General features: G+C 47.0%; 1 protein-coding gene across 1 annotated transcript; it reads left to right on the top strand.

Moving 5' to 3' along the window:
- The first annotated feature begins 7 nt into the window (after positions 1-7).
- On the top strand, positions 8-20,878 carry COPA (COPI coat complex subunit alpha). The gene is made up of 33 exons (XM_066986368.1): positions 8-164; positions 745-858; positions 1,328-1,401; positions 1,678-1,758; positions 2,045-2,121; positions 2,650-2,759; positions 6,813-6,922; positions 7,439-7,538; positions 8,119-8,254; positions 8,693-8,775; positions 8,890-9,040; positions 9,374-9,440; positions 9,547-9,622; positions 11,706-11,788; positions 12,760-12,899; positions 13,812-13,897; positions 14,334-14,472; positions 14,812-14,974; positions 15,080-15,226; positions 15,519-15,708; positions 15,822-15,917; positions 16,292-16,380; positions 16,613-16,736; positions 17,036-17,125; positions 17,210-17,319; positions 17,522-17,599; positions 17,804-17,872; positions 18,094-18,230; positions 18,798-18,984; positions 19,072-19,182; positions 19,403-19,564; positions 19,665-19,859; positions 20,168-20,878. Exons 1-33 carry the CDS (start codon positions 125-127, stop codon positions 20,225-20,227), a joined length of 3,675 nt encoding a protein of 1,224 aa, XP_066842469.1. The 5' UTR covers positions 8-124; the 3' UTR covers positions 20,228-20,878.
- The last annotated feature ends 24 nt before the right edge of the window (positions 20,879-20,902 follow it).

Here is a 20,902-nt window from a genome sequence, read left to right on the forward strand (position 1 = left end):
GCTCTGTGCCGCCGGGAGGACCGCGTCTCGCTGGTCCGGGAGGCGGAAGCGGAAGGCGAGGCCGCTTCCGGGACGCCGACGTGGAGGGGTCGGGGCGGCGGAGGCGGCCGGCGGTGGGGGCGCGATGCTGACCAAGTTCGAGACCAAATCGGCCCGGGTGAAAGGTAGCGGGGGGGGGGGGGGGGGGGGGGGGGGGGGGGGGGGGGGGGCTCGGGGGAACCAGAGGGGGCCTGGGAGTCGTGGGACTGGGCCGCGGGGGGAGCCCCGGGGGGGTCCTGAGGGGCGCTCCGGGGGGGTCCTGGGGGTCCTGAGGGGACTCTTGGAGGTCTGGGGGGGGGCTCCGGGGGGGTCCTGAGGGGTCCTGGGGGTGCTTCTGAGAGGGGCTCCGGGAGGGTCCTGGGGGGCCTTCGGGGGCTCCTGAGGGGGGTCCTGAGGGGGCTCCGGGGGGGTCCTGAGGGGGCTCCGGGGGGGTCCTGAGGGGAGCTCCGGGGTTCCTGAGGGGACTCCTGGGGGTCTGGGGGTGGGGCTCCGGGGGGGTCCTGGGGGTGCTCCTGAGGGGGCCTCCGGGGGGGTCCTGAGGGGTGGTCCGGGAGGGGGCTCCGGGGGGGGTCCTGGGGGGCCTTCGGGGGCTCCTGAGGGGGCTCCTGGGAGGTCCTGGGGGGTTCCTGAGGGGGGTTCCTGAGGCTGCACTGGGTGCTTTGTCCCGGCCTGGCCCCTTCATCCCCCCTTTCCGTGCCTCGGCAGGGCTCAGCTTCCACCCGAAGCGGCCCTGGATCCTCACCAGCCTGCACAACGGCGTCATCCAGCTGTGGGACTATCGGATGTGCACCCTCATCGACAAGTTTGACGAGCACGACGGTCAGCGGGGGGGCGAGGGGAGGGGGGCGGCATGCGGGGCAGGAGCAGGACTGGGGGCCGAGGGGGGCGGCGTGCGGGGCAGGAGCAGGGCTGAGCGGCTCTGCGGGGCTGCCGGCGGTGGGTGTTGCACCCTGCCGTTTGTAGTGGCCGGCTTGGTGCTTTCTGAGCACCGCTTCCCCGCAAATAAAGTGGGGCAGGATTCGTTTCTGGTGGAAAAATAGATATGTGGGTATAAGTACAAAGGGTTTGGGTGCTTTGCGACGTTTTTCTGCAAGCGTGCCGATGAAAAGGAAGGTGTTTAGGAGTGGGATACCATCCTCTAAAGTGGCCTCTTGTTGCTTTGAACCTTTCAACTTATCTGTAGTAAAAAATGCAATGGGGAGTGCAAAACGCCCCCCTCATGGGATGTAAGGGACTGTTCCAGCTGTCAGTCGGCCTGCCTCGTCCAACCTTCTCTTCCTTTTCGTAGGACCCGTTCGAGGGATTGATTTCCACAAACAGCAGCCTCTGTTTGTTTCTGGAGGCGATGACTATAAAATAAAGGTAACCTTTTACTCCTTTTACAACTTTTCTTTAAAAGGCATTGCCCGGGGAGGGAATCTTTCAGGAATTATGATTCTGCTGTTTCAGAGGAATTAGTGGTAATTGCAGCAAGTTGAAGTCTTTTTATGGCTTGCATTAGAAATATCTTAAACTGGAAGAGGGAGAGGCTTGTAGGTGAACGAAAAGACTAAAATCTTTAGCCTATTGTGAAAAAGCACAAAAAAATCTAGCTGGCTGGGGCACGTACCCTCATTGCGCTGCTTTTGTGTTGCTCAGGTGTGGAATTACAAACTGCGCCGCTGCCTTTTCACTCTGCTCGGACACCTGGATTACATCCGCACCACCTTCTTCCACCACGTAAGCTCCTCTAGTACTTACCCCGGTGCGTGCCCGTGTTCCTCCTGTGTGAGTGGAAATCTCTTTTGCTTCCTTGGATGGGAATCTTTGCTAAGGAAGCTCTGCCAAAGGAAAAAGTAGAGGTGCGGTCCTTTTTAGAGGTGTGAGAGGCATAAATTCTGCCTCCTAGATCTTAAGTGAAATAAAATAAAAGAGGGTAATTTTGGGCGGCAACTGAAAAATGCTGGAGGGAGGGAATGTGTGGGGGGGTGTATTATTTCATGTGCAAACTGCTTTGTCTTTTTAGGAATATCCGTGGATTTTGAGTGCTTCTGATGACCAGACCATTCGGGTTTGGAACTGGCAGTCCAGAACTTGTGTCTGGTAAAATCAGTGGATGCTTTAAAAATAACTGTAGGGCTTGGGTGCGAGCTATCCTCGTTTGTTGTTTTCGAGTGGGAGGTGGTATCGATATTTCAAACCGTGGATAGTTGAAGGAACAGAACTGACAAAAAAAAAACCAACAGATTAGTAATGAAGATTTCTGTCAGTTGTGACTTTTGCTCACTTACGTTGATACTACTAAACACGTTTGTAAATTCCTGTGGTGTTTGGTTGAAAATTTTTCGAAGTTAAAATAAGATGCAGCGGTGTTGATACCGGTGAAGTTACTGACATCAGTGAGCCAGCCCCTGAATGTTCTCATTGAGAACAGCTGTGTTGAGTAGCTGTGATAATTCTTGAAGAGTTCTTCAAGAAGAGTTCTTGAATTCTTGTATTTCCCTTCCAAGTATTATCAACCATATTCCTCTTTGTCCCTTCTGAGACTGAGCTTATTGCTGTTGGTGCAAATCAGAGTGCGTGCTAATGTATCTTATGTTTAAATGGTGTTTTCTGTCCTTTTTGTTGTAGCGTGCTGACAGGACACAACCACTATGTGATGTGTGCCCAGTTTCACCCCTCTGAGGACCTGGTAGTGTCAGCCAGCTTGGATCAGACTGTGCGCGTTTGGGATATTTCTGGTGAGCTGCCCAGATCGAGGGGGTGTCCGGTGGCAAGGCCCACTTCAAAACTGCAATTGCTGAAAGCCAAACGAGGCAGGCAAAAGTTGGTTCCGACCCGAGAGCAGGAAGAGTAGCCTGTCAGCTCTAGGAGCCTCAGGAAGAACGTTAGGTGTTTGGCAGGGATCTAGTCCCCCTCATTTTTCAAGAAGCTGTAGATTGTTGGCTGAAAGGGACTTCTGGGGCTCATCTAGTCCAACTTTATGCTTGAAGCAGCCTTCTGCAGCAGTAGATGTGAGCCGTAGGTTTGTGCAGCCCAACAAACTCTTAAGAGTTTGATTTTTATAGCCAACACAGGCAACAAGTATTGCTGTTCAGAATGGGCACGGCGCTGTTGTCTGATCAGCTTTGCCAACGTGCAAGACTTGTAGGAAAAATTCTAAACATTTCTGGGTCACCTTGATCCCTTTCAAGATCTCTTGGAGGCAGCAGCAAGTCATTTGTTCTGAGATAAAGATAAAAAGGCCTCTCTGCTCATCGCACTATGGGCAGGGGATCTTTTTGGTGGCTTAATTGTGGGTAGTGACAGGACGATAACGTTAGGAATTCCTTCATCGTCCAGTCTGCTTGTCTTTCATAAAGCAAGGCGTGGCCTGGAGATCAGAGCAGGAGTTGCAAGTCAAAAGTCCAAAGTCCTTTGCTGATGTCTGAGGTGTTCCTTAGGTTATACCTAAGGCCACGAGGTGATTCAGTGGAATCGCGTAGGATCCGTAAACGAAAAGCTAAAAGCCAAGAAAATAGGTGGAGAAGGGGCCGGTGGGAGCAGCACTAAGTGGTACAACTTAAACTATTCTAGAGACAGACCGAGGCCCTTCATCTGATCTGCCGCTCTCGCCATTGCAGTTTTGGTTGGGCATGCTGCGTTATTTGTAGTACACGCTCAGACATGGCCAGCTGTGTCAACAGTAGGGGCCGGGGACAGGATATCCTGGTTATTTAAAACCTGTCCCCCTCTCCGTACTGCCAGCACGGGGAGTTTAACAGCTATTCTGCTAGGAAGCTTTGCTGCTGCGTTCTCCCACAGACGCTCTCTCTCAGCAGAGTTCCAGCTGCCAAATTGGTTTGGAGATGGTACAGGGCTTTTTTTTTTTTTCCTCAGCTGATATGTGATGAGGGGTTTTAGAGACATGCTGAATTATTGACTCAGCTGTCGCTCCAGTCAGACACGACACTGCAGGAATATTAGCGTGTGGAGAAAAACACGGGTAGATGTTAAACAGATTGAAAATAGTACTTTTTTTTTTTTTCCTCCCCCAAAAAAGTTTTTCCCCCAAATGGCTTCCGTCCTCAGCAGGACTCTGTTCTGGCTCTAGCAGCCTGCTGGAAATGGTTATTTCCACATTTTGTCTGATTCCTGTTATCCACATAATCCTAATCAGAGAGAGCATCATGTGATGTTGAGCTTTAACTCCATTTCTGAGTGCTGCTTATAACTTGCAGCTTCTGCTGACATCAGTGGGATTATTTTTCACCAGGCTTTGGGGTTTTTAGTACTGGATCTTTGATGCCCGCAGTTAAATGAATTTAAAGGTCGTATTCCAAATTCTCCCTCCCAAAACTCAGCTTTGTTGGCAGCTGTGGCAGAGTGTGAGGGATGAGGAGCATGACCCAGACCAGACCAGGGTGAAGACTGCCTTGTAGTTCTGAACTCCCACAAATTTACTGGTCTTTGGTTTGAAACCTGCTGATAAAGGATCTTCAACATAAAACAAATAAGCTGGAGGTTGAAGGGTCTATTTCCTGCTAATCTGCTGAGAGAGAGTGTGAATGCAGTCAGAATAAGCTTGTTTATGTATTAAAATGCATGAACATTTGTGTTGTACTGTTCCCCTGTGCTGTGGAATGAAGTCCTTGCTCATGTGGCTGATATTAACCTACAAAATCTACAAAATAATCTGTTTTTCTCTTGTTTCTTTTCAAGTATTAACCAGTGAGGAGGATGCTGGTGGTCTTACTCTGATCAGAGTGCTTTCTGTCTGCGCTTTAACACCCACCACACACCAACTCCTGTTTAACCTTCCTCTTGGTTGGCAAATAACTGATGTCTGTTGCTTGGCACAAAACGCCCTTGTTCCGTCAGGACTCCGTTTAGTTGATCTGGGTGACGTGCTTAAGTGAGGATCACCTGAGGGTTTGGGCTGGTGGTGCCGAGACGCCCTGGGACTGGGAGGATCTCGGCTGAAAGTCCCCACGTGGCACCCGTAGACCTGGGCTGCCTCTCCTTGAGCACCACCTTCTGTGCATGTGTGGTGATGGCTGGCAAAACCTTTGGTACAACTTCAGCCCCCACTTCACTTCTCTGCTCATCCACTGAACGCGGGTGGATTGGAGGGGCCAGAAGGAACCTAAGCCCAGCAGGGGTGTAGTCAGTACCCAAGAGCCCTCTTTAGTTTCCGCCTTGGGTAGGTTGCTGACCTCAGGTATGAGGCCCGAATTGTGAGGAAGATGATAGAAGAAAAGAATTTGTAAAGGACCACGTACCTGTAGGTCAGTGCTGTCTCTAACACATCAGCCAAGTGTTCCAGAAAATGTGTGCCAGGAGTGTCCTGATGCTTCACTGGTCTCTTTCTCTTCTCTCCTAACTTACAACGTGTAATTCACCGGCAGTATGTTGCCCCTTTTCCTCTGGTTGTTCTAATACCTGCTCTTCTGAGTGCTTGTGTGCATGTCCATCTGAGTCTGCTCTTCAGGTTTTTTTTGTTCTTCTAAACAGCTGTCCCTAGAGTGCCTAATATCTGCCTTTCTGCTGCCAGTCCCCTCTCTGTCCCTGCTCCCTCCCCAGAGCAACACAGGAAGCTGCTATGTTCTGTGAGTGTTCTGCCTTTCCTTAGATTTGTGCAGTTATGCCAGAAATTTTCCACTTGTGTTCCAGTCCTGTTTCGCTAGCTTGTCAAAGGCTCAAGTATTTTCTATTCTGAAAATCCTACGTTTCTTCCCTCGCCTCCTCTGGGTTATATATGTTTTACTCCTCCTTTCTGGGGTGGTTTGTGCCAGCTTTGTAGAAGTTTCCACTCAGCCGTTCAAGTTCATCATCATCGTTACTTGGACCATCTGTGTGTGCACCTCACTCGGTGTGCTGAGCGTTTGTGCTTTGCTCTGAGGCGCTGCTTGTCACGGTCATTTCATCAGCCTAACTTCGCAGGAGGGTTTGTTGAGATGCTGAGCTGCTAATCTATGAGGAGTGTGGGAATGAGAATTGCAACTAGAAAATAATTTTTGCCTTCTGTATCGTTTATTCTCTTCTTGTACTTCCCTCTCTGTTGGTCTCCACAGAAGTGCAATTCTTCATTTATCCTAGACAGATTTTTCTTACTCTATGAACTCCATGATAGCTTTCTTGGGCCAAGTTCTTTTGAATCTAAAAGGGTATTTTCTAAGTTCTGTTTTAGTGTTTTATGTACAGTCTTTCCCTGTGCACTGTCAGATGAGAGTCTCTTTTCATTTCTTTCCATACTGTGTTACATTGCGTTTTAATGAGGAATGGCTTGAAGTACGTCTGTTTTAATTGGGAAAACTTAGTGTTCTTCAGAATCAGGAACAGGCTTTTTTTTCCCTATAGTTTTAGCTCCCCCAAAATATCCTGTGCCCAGGCAGATTGATGACCTCAGGATTATGGATTTGGGCAGAGTGGCATGGTTGAAAAGTCCCCTGAAAGCTGCAAGCTCAATTCAGTGAAGGAGGAATGAGAGGAAGAGAAATCAGAATGCCTCAGCCCTTTGCTGAAGTGCCACTGTCTGTGTCCCAGTGAGCTGAGGTGATCCTTTCAGTGGTGCACTGCATTGCAGACTTTTCTTTTTGGTATGTCTAATCTTAGCTTGTGCTTTTGGAGGAAGTGGAAGGGAGTCCTGGATATGTCTCACCCTCTTCCACTCCTTCAAGTTCTCACTTTCCACCTGAAGAAGTATGTAAACAACATGGGAGAGCGCTCAACTAGTTTCTGGATAAGGATTGTTGCCTTGATTATATAATTCCTGCTTCCTCCACCCTGTTTCTCCTTCCCCTTTGTTCTGCAAGGCCTAAGGAAGAAGAACCTGTCCCCCGGAGCTGTGGAATCGGATGTCAGAGGAATAACAGGGGTGGATTTGTTTGGGACAACAGATGCAGTTGTGAAGCATGTTCTTGAGGTACAGTGTCAGTGTGTGTGCTCTACAACCTTTTCAAATTTGTTTAGTTGAAATCCTTGTGACCCAAATGACTCTCTAAAAGGCCAGAAAAATAGCAGAGGGAAAAGAGTTAAAATACCAGCCCCGGCTCAGTGGAGTAACGTGCTCCAAGAATTCTGTAAATTGAAATCTGGAGACGTTTGCACTGAAACCTAACGAGTACTGTTCTCTCTGTATGGCTAAAAGCTCCATTAAATAGCGGACATTATTGCCTTGTGTTACTGGAAGCAGCATTCTGTAATGGCTTGTTAAAGCTGGGAAGTGGTGCTGCTCTGCTGACGAAGGATGGTATCTGCAAAGCTCGTTACTGTGGGCAAAGTCTGTCTAAGCATTTGGTATGAGCAGCATGGCGTACAAAAAATAGCGAGAGCTGCGTCTTGGCAAGCCCGTCTGCAGTCTTGTCACTTCGTTTTTCCTTTGCTCGTTACGTTCAGTCACTAACCTGCTTCAAGTGACTGTTTTCTTTTTGCCCTGTAGGGCCACGATCGTGGAGTGAACTGGGCTGCCTTCCATCCCACAATGCCGCTTATTGTGTCAGGAGCTGATGATCGACAAGTGAAGATCTGGCGGATGAATGGTAAGTGGATTCTCCAGGGGGAACCCCTGGGGAGAAGGGTGTTAAGAACTGAAGTTTGTTTGAACGTTTGTAGGCTGAACCTGAAGGTAATTTACATTTTGCAAGCATGTATGTAGGATGCAGTGGTAAATAATCCCAAACAGCGTTGGCTTTTGCAGTCTGAAGAGGGCTCAGTTCCCGAGCAAACACTTCTAGCTGCTTTTGATTTGCATGCACTGCTGAGCAGAGGTTTGTAGGAACAGAAAAGATTGCCTCTAAAGTTTTTTTGAATATGCGCCAATGGAATAAGAAAGGGAGATGATTCTAGAATGAGAAGCACTTCACCAGGAATGGATGCCCTTTTGCCAGCTCAGTCCAGCTAAGCTATATAAAATTCTTTGCACCTTTTTGGAAACCTGGTTTATCTGTTTCTCAGGCAAACTGTGCTAGCAGTTAAACGTCACAAAAATAAATTGCAGGGAATGGTTTAGTAATAGGCTGATAGAGCCCACTTCATTAAGGTGTTTGCTGTGTTTTCTCCTGTGGAATAACTTAACCTGTTCAAGCATTAGTTTCCTCTTTCTTTTCCACTTCTGGTTAGAATCCAAGGCCTGGGAGGTTGACACTTGCCGAGGACATTACAACAATGTCTCGTGTGCCGTCTTCCACCCCCGGCAGGAACTGATCCTCAGCAATTCAGAAGACAAAAGCATCCGTGTCTGGGATATGTCGAAACGGTTAGTGCATGTCAGGCGTCTGCCTCAACCTCATCGTGGAAGTTTTTACACATGTGAGAGGCCTGCAGTTATTCTTAGAGAAACTGAAGACCAGAACTTCTTAAAACATTAGTTCTAGTGTTTGATAATTACTGAGAAAGAAATGTTTTTCATGTTTGCTGTCCCTTTGAGATGCGTGTTATGGGCAAAGCTTACAATTGTCTGAAAGCAAGTGGAAGAAGACTGACTTGTCTAGTGATGTTGCTGCTGCAAATGTTTTAAATGAGAATATATTATTTGGCAGAAGGTTATGAATACAGTGTTTTGAACTCTGTGTGGACTCCCCATGCTGAATGCTAGAGATTAGTCTGAAGTTTGGGATCTTTATTTGGGGACCCGGAGCATACGGCAGAGTTTCCATTTTGTTTATACTCCTTATTTCTTATGTTGCGTATTTAGCACGGGTGTTCAGACCTTTCGCCGTGATCACGATCGCTTTTGGGTATTGGCAGCTCATCCCAACCTCAACCTCTTTGCTGCAGGTAAAAAACAAAACAAAACAAAAAAAGCATTGAAGGGCTTGGTCTTGGCATCTCCATGATGAGAAAACCCACAGGATTCAATTCACGTTTGAATTCTTGCATGCCTTTTCCCAGGCCATGACGGTGGCATGATTGTGTTCAAATTGGAGCGTGAGCGGCCTGCTTATGCTGTGCATGGGAACATGCTGTATTATGTGAAGGACCGTTTCCTCCGCCAGCTTGATTTTAACAGTTCCAAAGATGTTGCTGTCATGCAGCTGCGAAGGTAAGAGATGAGTACTTAGCATATTATGAAAGGCGTTGCTAGCATCTTTAATCCCTTGTTAGTTCCTCACGTACAGATAGGTCAGATTGTCACATTCTGCATAGATGTAACTTTTTTTTGTAACTGGCTTTAAGTTTGCAGTAATTCAGACTGAAATGCCAGCTTTCATTTATAAAATGCTGGTGTTCTTACAGTGTTTCCAGGTGGTTCAGGAAATTCATCAAAACAGCATTTTTTGGCACTCAGTTTATTTAAAAAAAAAAAAAGTGAAGATGAGTGTTAGAAATAATCTTGTTTCACTGTAACTTTCTTTTATTTATGACTTCTGTTCAGCGGTTCCAAGTTCCCTGTGTTCAACATGTCATACAACCCAGCTGAGAACGCTGTCCTTCTCTGCACAGTAAGTCAAGTTTTGCTATGTAACGTGCTAAAGAACTTTGCATGAGGCTGTGAATGGCAGTTCTCTGAAATCCTACCCTGGAAATTTTCCCCCCATCTTTGTGCAGAGAGCCAGCAACTTGGAGAACAGTACCTATGATCTGTACACCATTCCCAAGGATGCAGATTCCCAAAATCCGGATGGTAGGCACTTTCTTATTTCACATTATTCCTGTGAGCGTTTATTGTTGTATAGCTGTCTCCTCCTCCTCCTCTCTCCAGCTATGTGTGTGTTATATATAAAAAAGCTTCATTTTTGTAAGCCGCTCATTGGATTTTTTTTCTTCATGTTTCCCAATGTCCCTGCAGCACACATCATTTGGCAGGCTTCCTGCTTACTATATCACACGACACTGACTTGAAAAATTCATGTTCATCCCAAACTTTTACTGCTACAAATATATATTTTATAATTTTGTTATTAGTAACTTTCCATTTTCCCTTTCGACGCAGCAGGCAGCATTCCTGGCTTGTCAACAGAGATGGATTTTAACCATATATATTTTGTTCGAAGAGGTTTTATACTCTGAAAAGTGGCTGTAAAAGTGACAGTGCCAGGGTGCCAGTGTTCATTCTTCCTCTCGGCAAATTCCAGATCAGTTTTGTGCAATTTACAAGTCAAAACATGATTTAGGAAAAGAAAAAAAATCTTTCTCCTAACTGTGAATTCCATTTGGGATCTGAAACTCCAGCTGGTTTCTCCTGCCTCTGTCGTCATGGCAGTAAAGATTTCGAAATGAGTGGGAGTGATGAATGTGTTAGACTGGAATCCAGCTCGCTTGTTCTCACATCTATTGATTTCTGCAGATCTAATGAAGGGAAAGTTTCTTTGCTGAGTACAGTCAGCAGGTATATTTGGAGAGACAGAGAAAGGGAGCTTTTTGGTAACTTTATATAGGTGAAATGCTACTGAGGATATTATAAATATTAATTTTGATTGAGTCATTCAAAGCTGACTTGTCTGGGGACACCTGGCTTGTCACCCTTTTAGAGAGGAAAGGGTTTATTCCAGAAGAGGTTTTATCCTCTTCTGGAGGAGGAGGTGTCAAGGCCTCATGAAAACTAAGCACCTTTAATGCATTTTCAAGAACAGCGTGTAATTCTACTAGCTGATAAATATTTTCTTTAACAAACTGCCGTGTATGCAGAGTTCTCGTGATTTCCCTGGTCTGTAATGTAGATATTTAACACGTGCACTGGATTTCTCATCCTCGTGCCCTTCAGTTTATTTACCTGACCTACAAGGGAAGCTAAACTTCCTTATCACCCCTTAATCATCTTTTGGGTAAAATACTTCAGTCGTTTTCTGAATGAGGTACAGCCAGTGTTAAAGATCTAAAGCCAGTAAAAATGCTGCGTTGTGGCAATTCAGAAAAACAGGTGAAGTTGCCATCAGAAAACCCTAAGCAGAGCTGGAAATAGAATTTAGACCAGTCTTTCTTGCGTAGGGTAGTAACTGAGGGCTGAGGCAGTCAGGTTTAAGTCATTTGTTCGGCTGTAGATCTGCCACAAACAGTGCTGTGCGTGGTGAAATAGTCCCCAGTCTGGTGGGTGGGTCTGCAAAAACATTCGTGTTGAGCAACGGGAGGACCAGAGCGAAGGGGGATTGCGAACTAAAGAAGGAGAAATTTTGTTTTACCAGAGCAGTAGCAACTCTCTCGCCTCGCTTGTTTGTTCCCTTCTCCTGTTTCAAAACCTTCTCTGCATCTGAAAAATCCTGCAGCATGGTTCTTTATGCGTGTCTGACGTGCAGAGCGCTGTGTTTGTATTAGCATTTTAAAACTGAGAGAACAGCTGCGTGCTGCGGAGAGTGCAGCCTTTCTCCTCCAGCTCGTTATGTCAGTTTGCAGGGGGGAGAGGGAGGGGGGCTTACATTGAAGCCGGGACCCTCGCTGCTCGGTTTGTTTGGCCAGCAAGGCTCTGCTCGTTAGCTTGACAGACTGTGCTGTCGCCCAGGATGGCCCGCTTCAGCGCCAAGCAGTGGCGTTGGCGGTACAGACAGCCACTTGTCTTGTGCCTTGGCTGGAGAGAAGGGCTGGCGCTGGCCACGCTGCGATCTGAAAGGACATTGGGGGAGGAAATGAGTCTTGCGAATAGCCTCAGGTTAAACATGAATTAGTAGGAAGCAGCTACAACAGCCAAGATGGGATCAAACAAGACTGACTAATGTGTTGCCATAAGAGCCTGCCAGAGGTTTTATTCACTGCCTGCGTCTTTCTCTCCCTAGCCCCTGAAGGGAAACGTTCCTCCGGGCTAACAGCTGTGTGGGTAGCTCGTAACCGCTTTGCAGTCCTGGATCGAATGCATTCGGTAAGGGGACAGGCTTAATAGGGTCATCTTTTTAACGGGGAATATTGTCATTTGGAAACGTGCAAATGGAATAGTGGGAGATTGGGTTAACAGAATTATTGGAGATCCACATAGACTGGCAAGGCATTCTCAATAGAAAGTGAGCTGCAGATAACACATGAAGAAATATAATACAATGAAAATGTAGGGAGTTGAAATATTATTTAATTTATGGTAAACGCTGGCTCAGTTGCCGGAAGCCTGCTACTGCAGGTGAGTTCAGAAATGACAGCTGACCAGAACAGGGCTGTGAAGCCACCCAGGTTGCTTTCATAGCATGCAAGTAATGAGGAAATGCTGAAAAAGCAGGTTAGTTTTTTATAAAGGTCTTTGATCTCACTTGTGGAGTGAAATAGAAAGAAGGGGGAAAGAAAGTCATGGAAAGTTCTCCCCACTTCAGTTTACTTGGTGGAAAGGGAAAGAAAAGTCTTACTCTTTGCCCAATGCAGAGTATTTATCTATTTATTTTGTAACTGATTCAGTATTTTTTTTGCCTAGTATATTACAGTTTCTTGTACCTGTTTTGTTACTCCTCCCTGCCTTCCCTTTCTCTCCTTGCAGTTCTCCCCTTACAACTTCCTCATCTCCTTTATTTACCCTGTGTTCGCCCACCCTCCTTCCCTTCATGATTACTTTGTTCATATACTCAGTGCAGGGAGAGCTTGAAAATTATACCAGCTAGCTGACAACGACAGCAGTGGGGTTAAAGGGAAAGCTCGCACTCCTATGTCTGCGCCCTGGTAAACTTAAGTTGTTGGGTTTTCCAGAAGGATAATATCTGATCCTGTCTTGTGAAAGGCTTTGTGTTTAACTTGGGCTCTTGAGGTTCAGTTATACAAAAATTCTGAGCTAAAACGATCCTAAATTTCTTTGTATATTCTATCTGACTGCCCTGTGTTGCTGTGTTTTGTTTTCCTCTCATCGAATGGCAGATCCTAATCAAAAACTTGAAGAATGAGATCACGAAGAAGGTGCAGGTGCCGAACTGTGATGAGATTTTCTATGCTGGCACAGGGAACCTGTTACTGAGAGATGCAGACTCCATCACCCTCTTTGACGTGCAGCAGAAGCGGTAAGATCCAGTCTGCTGGGGGAAGTTTTAATATTGTAATCCTGTTGGCGTGTGCCCTCTAGGGACAAGTAATAGCTATTAATGCACTCCAGAATTCAGCATCAGCTGCAGGCTGCGTCAGACTGATCCAAACCACGGCTAACAACTGTTAGGGAGAGCAGAGTGTAAACATAGCCAAGGTGCAGTTTATGCTGCAGGCATTGTGCCATTGATCATAGGGAGATGTGTGCCATATCCTTATAAATTCTGTGACTACAGAATCGGGTACTATAAAAGTGGAAAGAAATCAAAAACCCCATACTCAGTCAAGCTAAGCTTGCCCAATGCCTTGTCCCTTAGGTTTTATATCTGTTCAAAATGCTTTTAAATTGGAGCATGATAGCAAGTTTGTACTGGTTATGTGTTGCTAGCCACAAAGAAACAGACAAGTAGCTGGTGCTTTTGGCCATCATTGTCAGTTTGAGAAGGTTCTGGATTAGCAGCAGATAAATGTGGTGTGTCTTGATCGCTTATGTCCCAGAATTTACTTTGAGTTTCATTTCCTTATTTCTGTGTCTTTGTCTTTCTAGTATTGCTGGGAAAGTTATGGATAAATTTATTAAAGCAAATGTTACTCGTAAATACCTTATTTCCTTTGTTCTGTTAAAACCATCCTTAATCATCTCCATATTTTTCAAGTCAGTTGTCACCTCAGATGTGTTTGTTACTGCACAGGCATGGAGAAAGCTTTGTTTTGTTGAACTAGAGACACACTGAATTTTGTTGCGTGATTTTGTAGCTTCAGAATTGCATCAAGAGGATTCAGAGCATCTGCAAATTGGGCTCAGTGTATTGGAGACTGGTAGCTGATTATAGAGCTTGCTGTGGAGGCATATTGTTCAACTCTCTAACGTCAGTGCTGTCCTTTTCCAGGACTCTGGCCTCGGTGAAGATCTCCAAGGTGAAATACGTCATCTGGTCGGCTGACATGTCCCACGTAGCTCTGCTGGCCAAGCATGGTAAGCAGGGGAGGCTGCAGTGTTTCACCTGGATTCCAGTGCATGCTAGGTCGTTCCTTGGCTGGGAGCGTGTTCCTGTTTTTGTGATCTGCTAGAGTAACTGCTCAGTGCTGTGTCTAGTGGTGAAGGTGCAGCTGCAGACGGATTCAGTGTGAGCCCTGCTGCTTTTTCTCTTCAGTAAAACCTTTTTGCAAGCTTATAGAACAGATGATTTGCTATATTCCTCAAAAAGGATCAGCTATTTTGTCTTTCTTAAAAAAAAAAAAAAAAAAGGGCAGATGGTGACAATTTTGTTGTGGTTACTATCATCTCCTTAATGTCTAAATCTGAATATAGTCCCTATTTCTGGGACTGTGGAAGAGAGAAGCTCTAAGTCAGAGTCAGATATTTAAGAGTAGAGTTACCTGATCCTCCTCCTTTCTGCTTTTGTCTCCAGCCATCATGATCTGCAACAGAAAGCTAGAATCCCTGTGTAACATCCACGAAAACATCCGTGTCAAGAGCGGTGCCTGGGATGAAAGCGGTGTTTTCATCTATACCACCAGCAACCACATCAAATATGCTGTCACCACAGGGTAAGTCTGAGAGTCAAACAGAGTCCTTGAACTGGCCGGCCTTGTGCAGACTACCAGTGTTTTTATTTTTTGTTTGTTTGGCAGATGCCAAAGTTAGTGCTGGTGCAACTCCACTTTTACAGTGTGGATGTACCCCAAGACAGTTAGAGCTAAATAGATGCGCTTGGCTCATGTTTGGGCGCTTACCCTATGCGCTAGTGTTTTATTGCTGGGTTGGGTGGCTGCTCTATTCGTCTGACTGGGGCTTGCAGGCTAAAATAGCATAGTGAGCCTCCTCTGAGGTAGGGGATGTGGCCATACAGAAATGTTGGTGTGCACATGTGCTGTGTGTTGGCATAGGGATCATGGAATCATCCGCACCCTGGACCTTCCTATCTATGTCACCCGTGTGAAGGGGAACAACGTGTACTGCCTGGACAGAGAATGCCGCCCCAGGGTCCTCACCATTGATCCCACAGAGTTCAAATTCAAGCTGGCATTGATTAACAGAAAGTACGATGAGGTGAGGCATGAGAAACTCTGCGCTATTTCTTGGTCATGGCCTGAGGGTTCAGGAACATGCCTTGCAAGTGACGTCAGCTTCACTGCCTGGGCCTTTTCTTTGCAGGTACTGCACATGGTGAGGAATGCTAAGCTTGTGGGCCAGTCCATCATTGCCTACCTGCAGAAAAAGGGCTACCCTGAGGTGGCCCTGCACTTTGTCAAAGATGAGAAGACCCGTTTCAGCCTGGCACTGGAGTGTGGCAACATTGAGGTGAGGTGGCGGATGGTGCCGTGAGAAGGGCATGTCTTTTGGGTCGTCACTTTGGGGATGATAGCTGCCCTACTAAGGTGCAGGCCCTCATGTGGAGGCATGATTTTGTGCAGTGAACTTTGTAATCTCCGGCTTTTCATAAGGGGCATTATCAACAGAGGCCTGTAGAGAAACCTGCTTCTGCAAACCCTCACAGTATTTTTGGTTGGGCAGAGAATCAAGCTCAAGTCTTGTGTGTTGAGCATTTTTTTTTTCAGATCTGACCTTGTAACCGCATCAATTGTCTTGTTAGATTGCTCTGGAAGCAGCCAAGGCTCTGGATGACAAGAATTGCTGGGAGAAACTGGGAGAAGTGGCATTACTGCAGGGAAATCACCAGATTGTGGAGATGTGCTACCAGCGCACCAAGAACTTTGATAGGCTCTCCTTTCTCTACCTTATCACTGGCAATCTGGAGAAGCTTCGGAAGATGATGAAGATAGGTGAGTGCAGGAGAATGAATTAAGAGGTGCTGAGCTCCCAGAGAGAATGAGCAGCATCCCAGAGAAGGCCAAGAACAGCAGAGCTATCGTGACTTTTTTTTGTTTCTGTCTAGCTGAGATCCGTAAGGATATGAGTGGCCACTACCAGAATGCCTTATACCTAGGAGATGTGGCAGAGAGAGTGAGGATCCTGAAGAACTGTGGGCAAAGTGAGTAATGTTAGTCTAATGTGTTTCTCTGGACTGAGGAGCAGCTGGAGAGGTTTTGGGGTGAACAGTAATTTCTGGAGAGAGATGAGCATAATCTCTTACTGAGAAACTGAACTGGATGGACAGAGAAAGTAACCCAAGAGTCACAATACAATCCAGGAGATGTGAAACCACCTTGGAGCGTATTCAGGTGGTCAGTCGTTGCCTGCTCACACTAGTCCTAAATCCAGTGGCGCCCCTAGAAGTGTAATTGTACACTTTAGTATGCTGCTAATCTTTCCTTTTGACAGTGCGGCCATGCTTGTTGGTATGAGAGGTTTTCTTTCTCCAGAATACAAAGAACACACACTCATGTTTGTTATACTTAATTCCAGAGTCCCTGGCCTATCTCACGGCTGCAACTCATGGTCTGGATGAGGAAGCTGAAAACCTGAAGGAAACCTTTGATCCTGAAAAGGAAACGGTTAGTGACTGATGCTTCATAACAAGAACCCTAGAGTTTTGGGAAGAAGATGGCAGTGGGACATGGTGTTAGTGTGACTGGCGTGACAGCTCCTTTCTGAGAGGGAGACACCATATTCCTTTTCTGTCACTACTCACAAAACCTTGAGACTGTGTTGCATGGAGGTGGGTAGGTCAAAGAACGGGATTTTCCTTATACGGCCTTTAGCTGTTTTTTGCTCCTTTCTGCTCAGATTCCAGACATTGATCCTAATGCAAAACTGCTGCAGCCTCCTGCTCCTGTCATGCCTCTGGATACCAACTGGCCACTGCTGACTGTTTCCAAGGGGTTCTTTGAAGGAACAATTGCTAGCAAAGGTATTGCTTTATACTTGGAAGGTCGTGTGAAGTTGGGATATGGAGAACAGAGATATTTGTTCCCATGGCTCCTGGTCTGTTGCTGTTAAATCCCGGATTTGCTGTGTGTTACTAGTAGAGGCTGGACTGCAGCTTGGTATTTACATCATCCTCGGCAAATCTTCTAAAAATCTTTGTTCTTTTAACACAAGATAGGATTTGGCAATTGGAGGGGAGAATGCTGGCCTAACTTAATTCTTTTCTTAACACCTGGCCGACTCAGAGATGAGTAAACGAATAATCCTGTCCTTCTTTTTTAGGCAAAGGGGGTGCCTTAGCTGCTGACATTGATATTGACAACGTTGGCACCGAGGGCTGGGGAGAAGATGCAGAATTGCAGCTGGACGAAGGTAGGTAAATTGAAGAGTGTGTCTTACGGAAGTGAAAATGTGTCTGTGTAGGAGCTCTAACTGTTTTTCCACCTCCCCATGCAGATGGCTTTGTGGATGCTGGAGAAGGCTTTGGAGAGGAAGGTCTAGGTAAAGGACAGGAAGAAGGAGGTGGATGGGAAGTTGAAGAAGATTTGGATCTTCCCCCTGAACTGGTAAGGGGCTGTTGAGACGACGATGCTTTTGGGAGGCTTCTCACTTATCCCAGTTGTAGTTACTTAGGAAAGCAATGACAAGTCATGGTGGGGTGGGGACGGGGGAAAAGCATTATGGGCTTCATTAGAGGCTTGGCTACCTCTGATTTCATCTGGGTGCTGGAAACTTGCACGCTAATTGCTGCTCTGTGTGTTCCCCCAGGATGTTCCTGCTGGTCCAGCAGGAGGAGCAGAGGATGGATTCTTTGTGCCACCCACCAAGGGCACGAGCCCAGCTCAGGTAACAGCACACGTCTTTGATTTTTGAGAACCTTTCTGCTTTCTTTCTGCTTTGGTGCTTTTTTCAGGTTTAGACCTTACTAACATTTCATCTGTGAGCACAACACAGGAACTTGTTAAGGGGAACGGGGGGTGATGAGGGTAAGATCAGAAAAACATGTGCGTATGCACAACTCCTCTTGTATGTTTTTTTCCCATCTTGTAGGTGTGGTGTAACAATTCACAGCTTCCTGTTGACCACATTCTGGCAGGCTCCTTTGAGACAGCGATGAGAGTAAGTTACACTTGGAGTTCCTGGGGGAAAAAAATGCCCTTTTCCCATGTATTTTTATTTCTGATCCAGTCTGAAGCTTTGTTTTGTGTTCTACTGTGAATCATTTTATGCGTTGTTTTCTCTGGATGTAAAGTAAGAAGTTCTGTGAGCCTGAGTGATGACTGTGGCTTCTGTATGGCCTTGGACAGCTTTTATTCAGCACATCAATGTATTCTTTCCAGCTCCTTCATGACCAGGTAGGAGTAACAAACTTTGGACCCTACAAGCAGCTGTTCCTGCAGACCTATGCCCGTGGCCGTACGACCTACCAAGCCCTGCCATGTCTCCCTACCATGTATGGATACCCACATCGCAACTGGTAAGCAGCTGGGTTAGTTCCTCTTCTGTGCTTTTTTCCTGGTGCCGTATACCTCCCTGAGTCTTTCACTCTCAGTTCTGAAGGGAGGAGCCTTCCTGTTTGCTGGACGTTAATAGGAAGCGTGTTCCATCTTTAGTGGGATTTTTCTGCTGATGGTTAGATGTTAAGATGTTGAAGAGCTATTTTTATTTTTTTTGGTGAAAACAGAGTGAGGCAGTCGGGTGTTGTCTTTTCTGTCACTAATGCCCTGCCTCTGACAAAGCTAGGCTAAAGCTTGGGATGTCTAGAGAAACACAGATGTGTATTTTTAGTGGTGGCTGGAAACTGCTGTAGAAAAATGAGCCAGATTTTTCTAGTGTGTTAATGCAAAGAGAGCTGGGCACTGAATGTGACAACTAATGGAAGCACAGGTGTCTTTTATGCTAAGCTAATGGCCAAGAAAAACAGCATGGCCCTGGGTCAAAACGTTGCTGGTATTTGCAGCTGAGCTGACTGTGTAATGCAGGTGTGTTCTTGCTGGCCCCTGTATTAGTCCTGCTTGTACCCCCATCCCCTCTCTGCCCCCAGGAAAGAAGCTGGCTTGAAGAATGCTCTCCCTGCTGTGGGACTGAAGCTTAATGACCTGATCCAGCGCTTGCAGCTGTGCTACCAGCTCACTACAGCTGGCAAGTTTGAGGAGGCTGTGGAGAAGTTCCGCTCCATCTTGCTCAGTGTGCCCTTGCTGGTGGTAGACAACAAGCAGGAGATTGCTGAGGTAAGGGGCAGATCTCTTCTGTCCGTATTGTCTGCATGCCCCTGGGGCAGGAGGCCAAATGCTTGACTCCGTCTTCCTCTCCCAAAGGCCCAGCAGCTGATAGCCATTTGCCGGGAGTATATCGTAGGCCTCTCAATGGAGATTGAGCGGAAGAAGCTGCCCAAGGAGACCCTGGAGCACCAGAAGCGAATCTGTGAGGTACAATAACTCTGAATTTCCATGCTGAGTGCCTGGGAGAAGCCTTTGGGTTTAAAAAAGCGTCAGGAATCCTGAATTCTATTTCCTGCCTTCAAAGCAGATGTGGCAGTGATTACCTGGGAGGGGTCGGTGTGTTTCTTGGAGCATTTTCAGGGCATCCAGTTTCTCACGTCCTAGGTAATGATTGCATCCCCACTTTTCCTCCTTGCCCCCGCTGCAGATGGCTGCCTATTTCACCCACTCCAACCTGCAGCCTGTCCACATGATCTTGGTACTGCGCACTGCACTTAACCTCTTCTTCAAACTCAAAAACTTCAAGACAGCTGCTACTTTTGCTCGTCGGCTGCTAGAGCTGGGTCCGAAGCCTGAGGTGGCCCAGCAGGTATGTCTGTGAGGTGCACTGCCAGAAATATTTGCTGTGGCAGACCCTATTTGGACTGCTTCCTAGCTGCACCTCTGGTTGATGTGGTTGCTTTTTGCAGACCCGCAAGATCTTGTCAGCGTGTGAGAAGAATCCCACTGACACCTACCAGCTTAACTACGACATGCACAACCCCTTTGACATCTGTGCCGCCTCTTACCGACCCATCTATCGTGGCAAGCCCGTGGAGAAGTGTCCACTTAGTGGAGCCTGCTACTGCCCTGAGTTCCAGGGGCAGATCTGCCGTGTCACAACAGTAAGGGAGTCTCTGTTGCGACCCAGTCTGTGATGTTTTCTGCTGGAATGGATTCCAGCAGCTTCCCCCTTGTGCCCCCTATCTTGAGTCAGCATGGGTTTTGGGTCAGTGGCAGGGAACTTGGCATTTGGGGTGGAGCAGATTGGGAATTGTGAAATACAGTGTAGCTTAAAAGTCCCCTTCAGGGACTGACATTGCAGCGACTGGCAATGTGTGTTCTTCAGAACCATCTAGGCTGTCAGCGGAACATACAGGGTCAGGCTGTTTTGTTACTTTTGAACGTTAATTATCTCCCTTTTATCCTTCAGGTGACAGAGATCGGCAAGGATGTCATCGGGCTGCGGATCAGCCCACTCCAGTTCCGCTAAGGCACGTGCCCATCCCAGGGAGGTGTGGGATCAGAGGGAAATGGTCCCGTTTCACAGCACAGTGTGGAAACTTTCACCTCCCACCATTCCAGCTTCTAGTTGTCTCTTCACCGTAGCTATGCCTGTGCTGTGTCATAACTGCTCTTCCCCACCCAGGAATGCTGTAGCGAGACTCTCAGCTGCTTCTAAGTAGGGATCCTGTTTCTAACTTGGGATCCTGTTTTCACATCTGATCCAGCTGATGTGATGTTTTGTGTACCATTGCTTCCAGGCATTTTTTATCCAGAGGATAAAGTGTAGTTCTTGCTGAGACCTGGGTATAGTACAGTGCGCTCAATAGAAACTGCTCAAGAGACAAGGACTGCCTCTCACGTCCTTTAGTGTTGGGCTCCTAAAAGAAGTGCTCAAAGATCCTGCTGCAACCTGGGCAGCAGGAGGAGTCAAGCCTGGGTCTCAAAAAGAGGCTGGCACTGTCTGGAACCGGTACCGAGGCAGGGCCTGTCCCTGCTCAGGGCAGCACTGCTGCCCTCAGAAGTGGCTGGAGAGCAGCTAGGCAACCAAGTGCTAGTGTTGACTGTTTTGTTGTCCTAGTAGCATTTCTCAACATGATCTGCCTCTTACTACATGAATAAAGTAAATTGACTGTCTAGATCTTCCTGTTCTGCAGCTTAGTTG

Source organism: Anser cygnoides, chromosome 33 (genome assembly GCF_040182565.1).
Source record: "Anser cygnoides isolate HZ-2024a breed goose chromosome 33, Taihu_goose_T2T_genome, whole genome shotgun sequence".
In the NCBI taxonomy this organism is placed as follows: domain Eukaryota; kingdom Metazoa; phylum Chordata; class Aves; order Anseriformes; family Anatidae; genus Anser; species Anser cygnoides.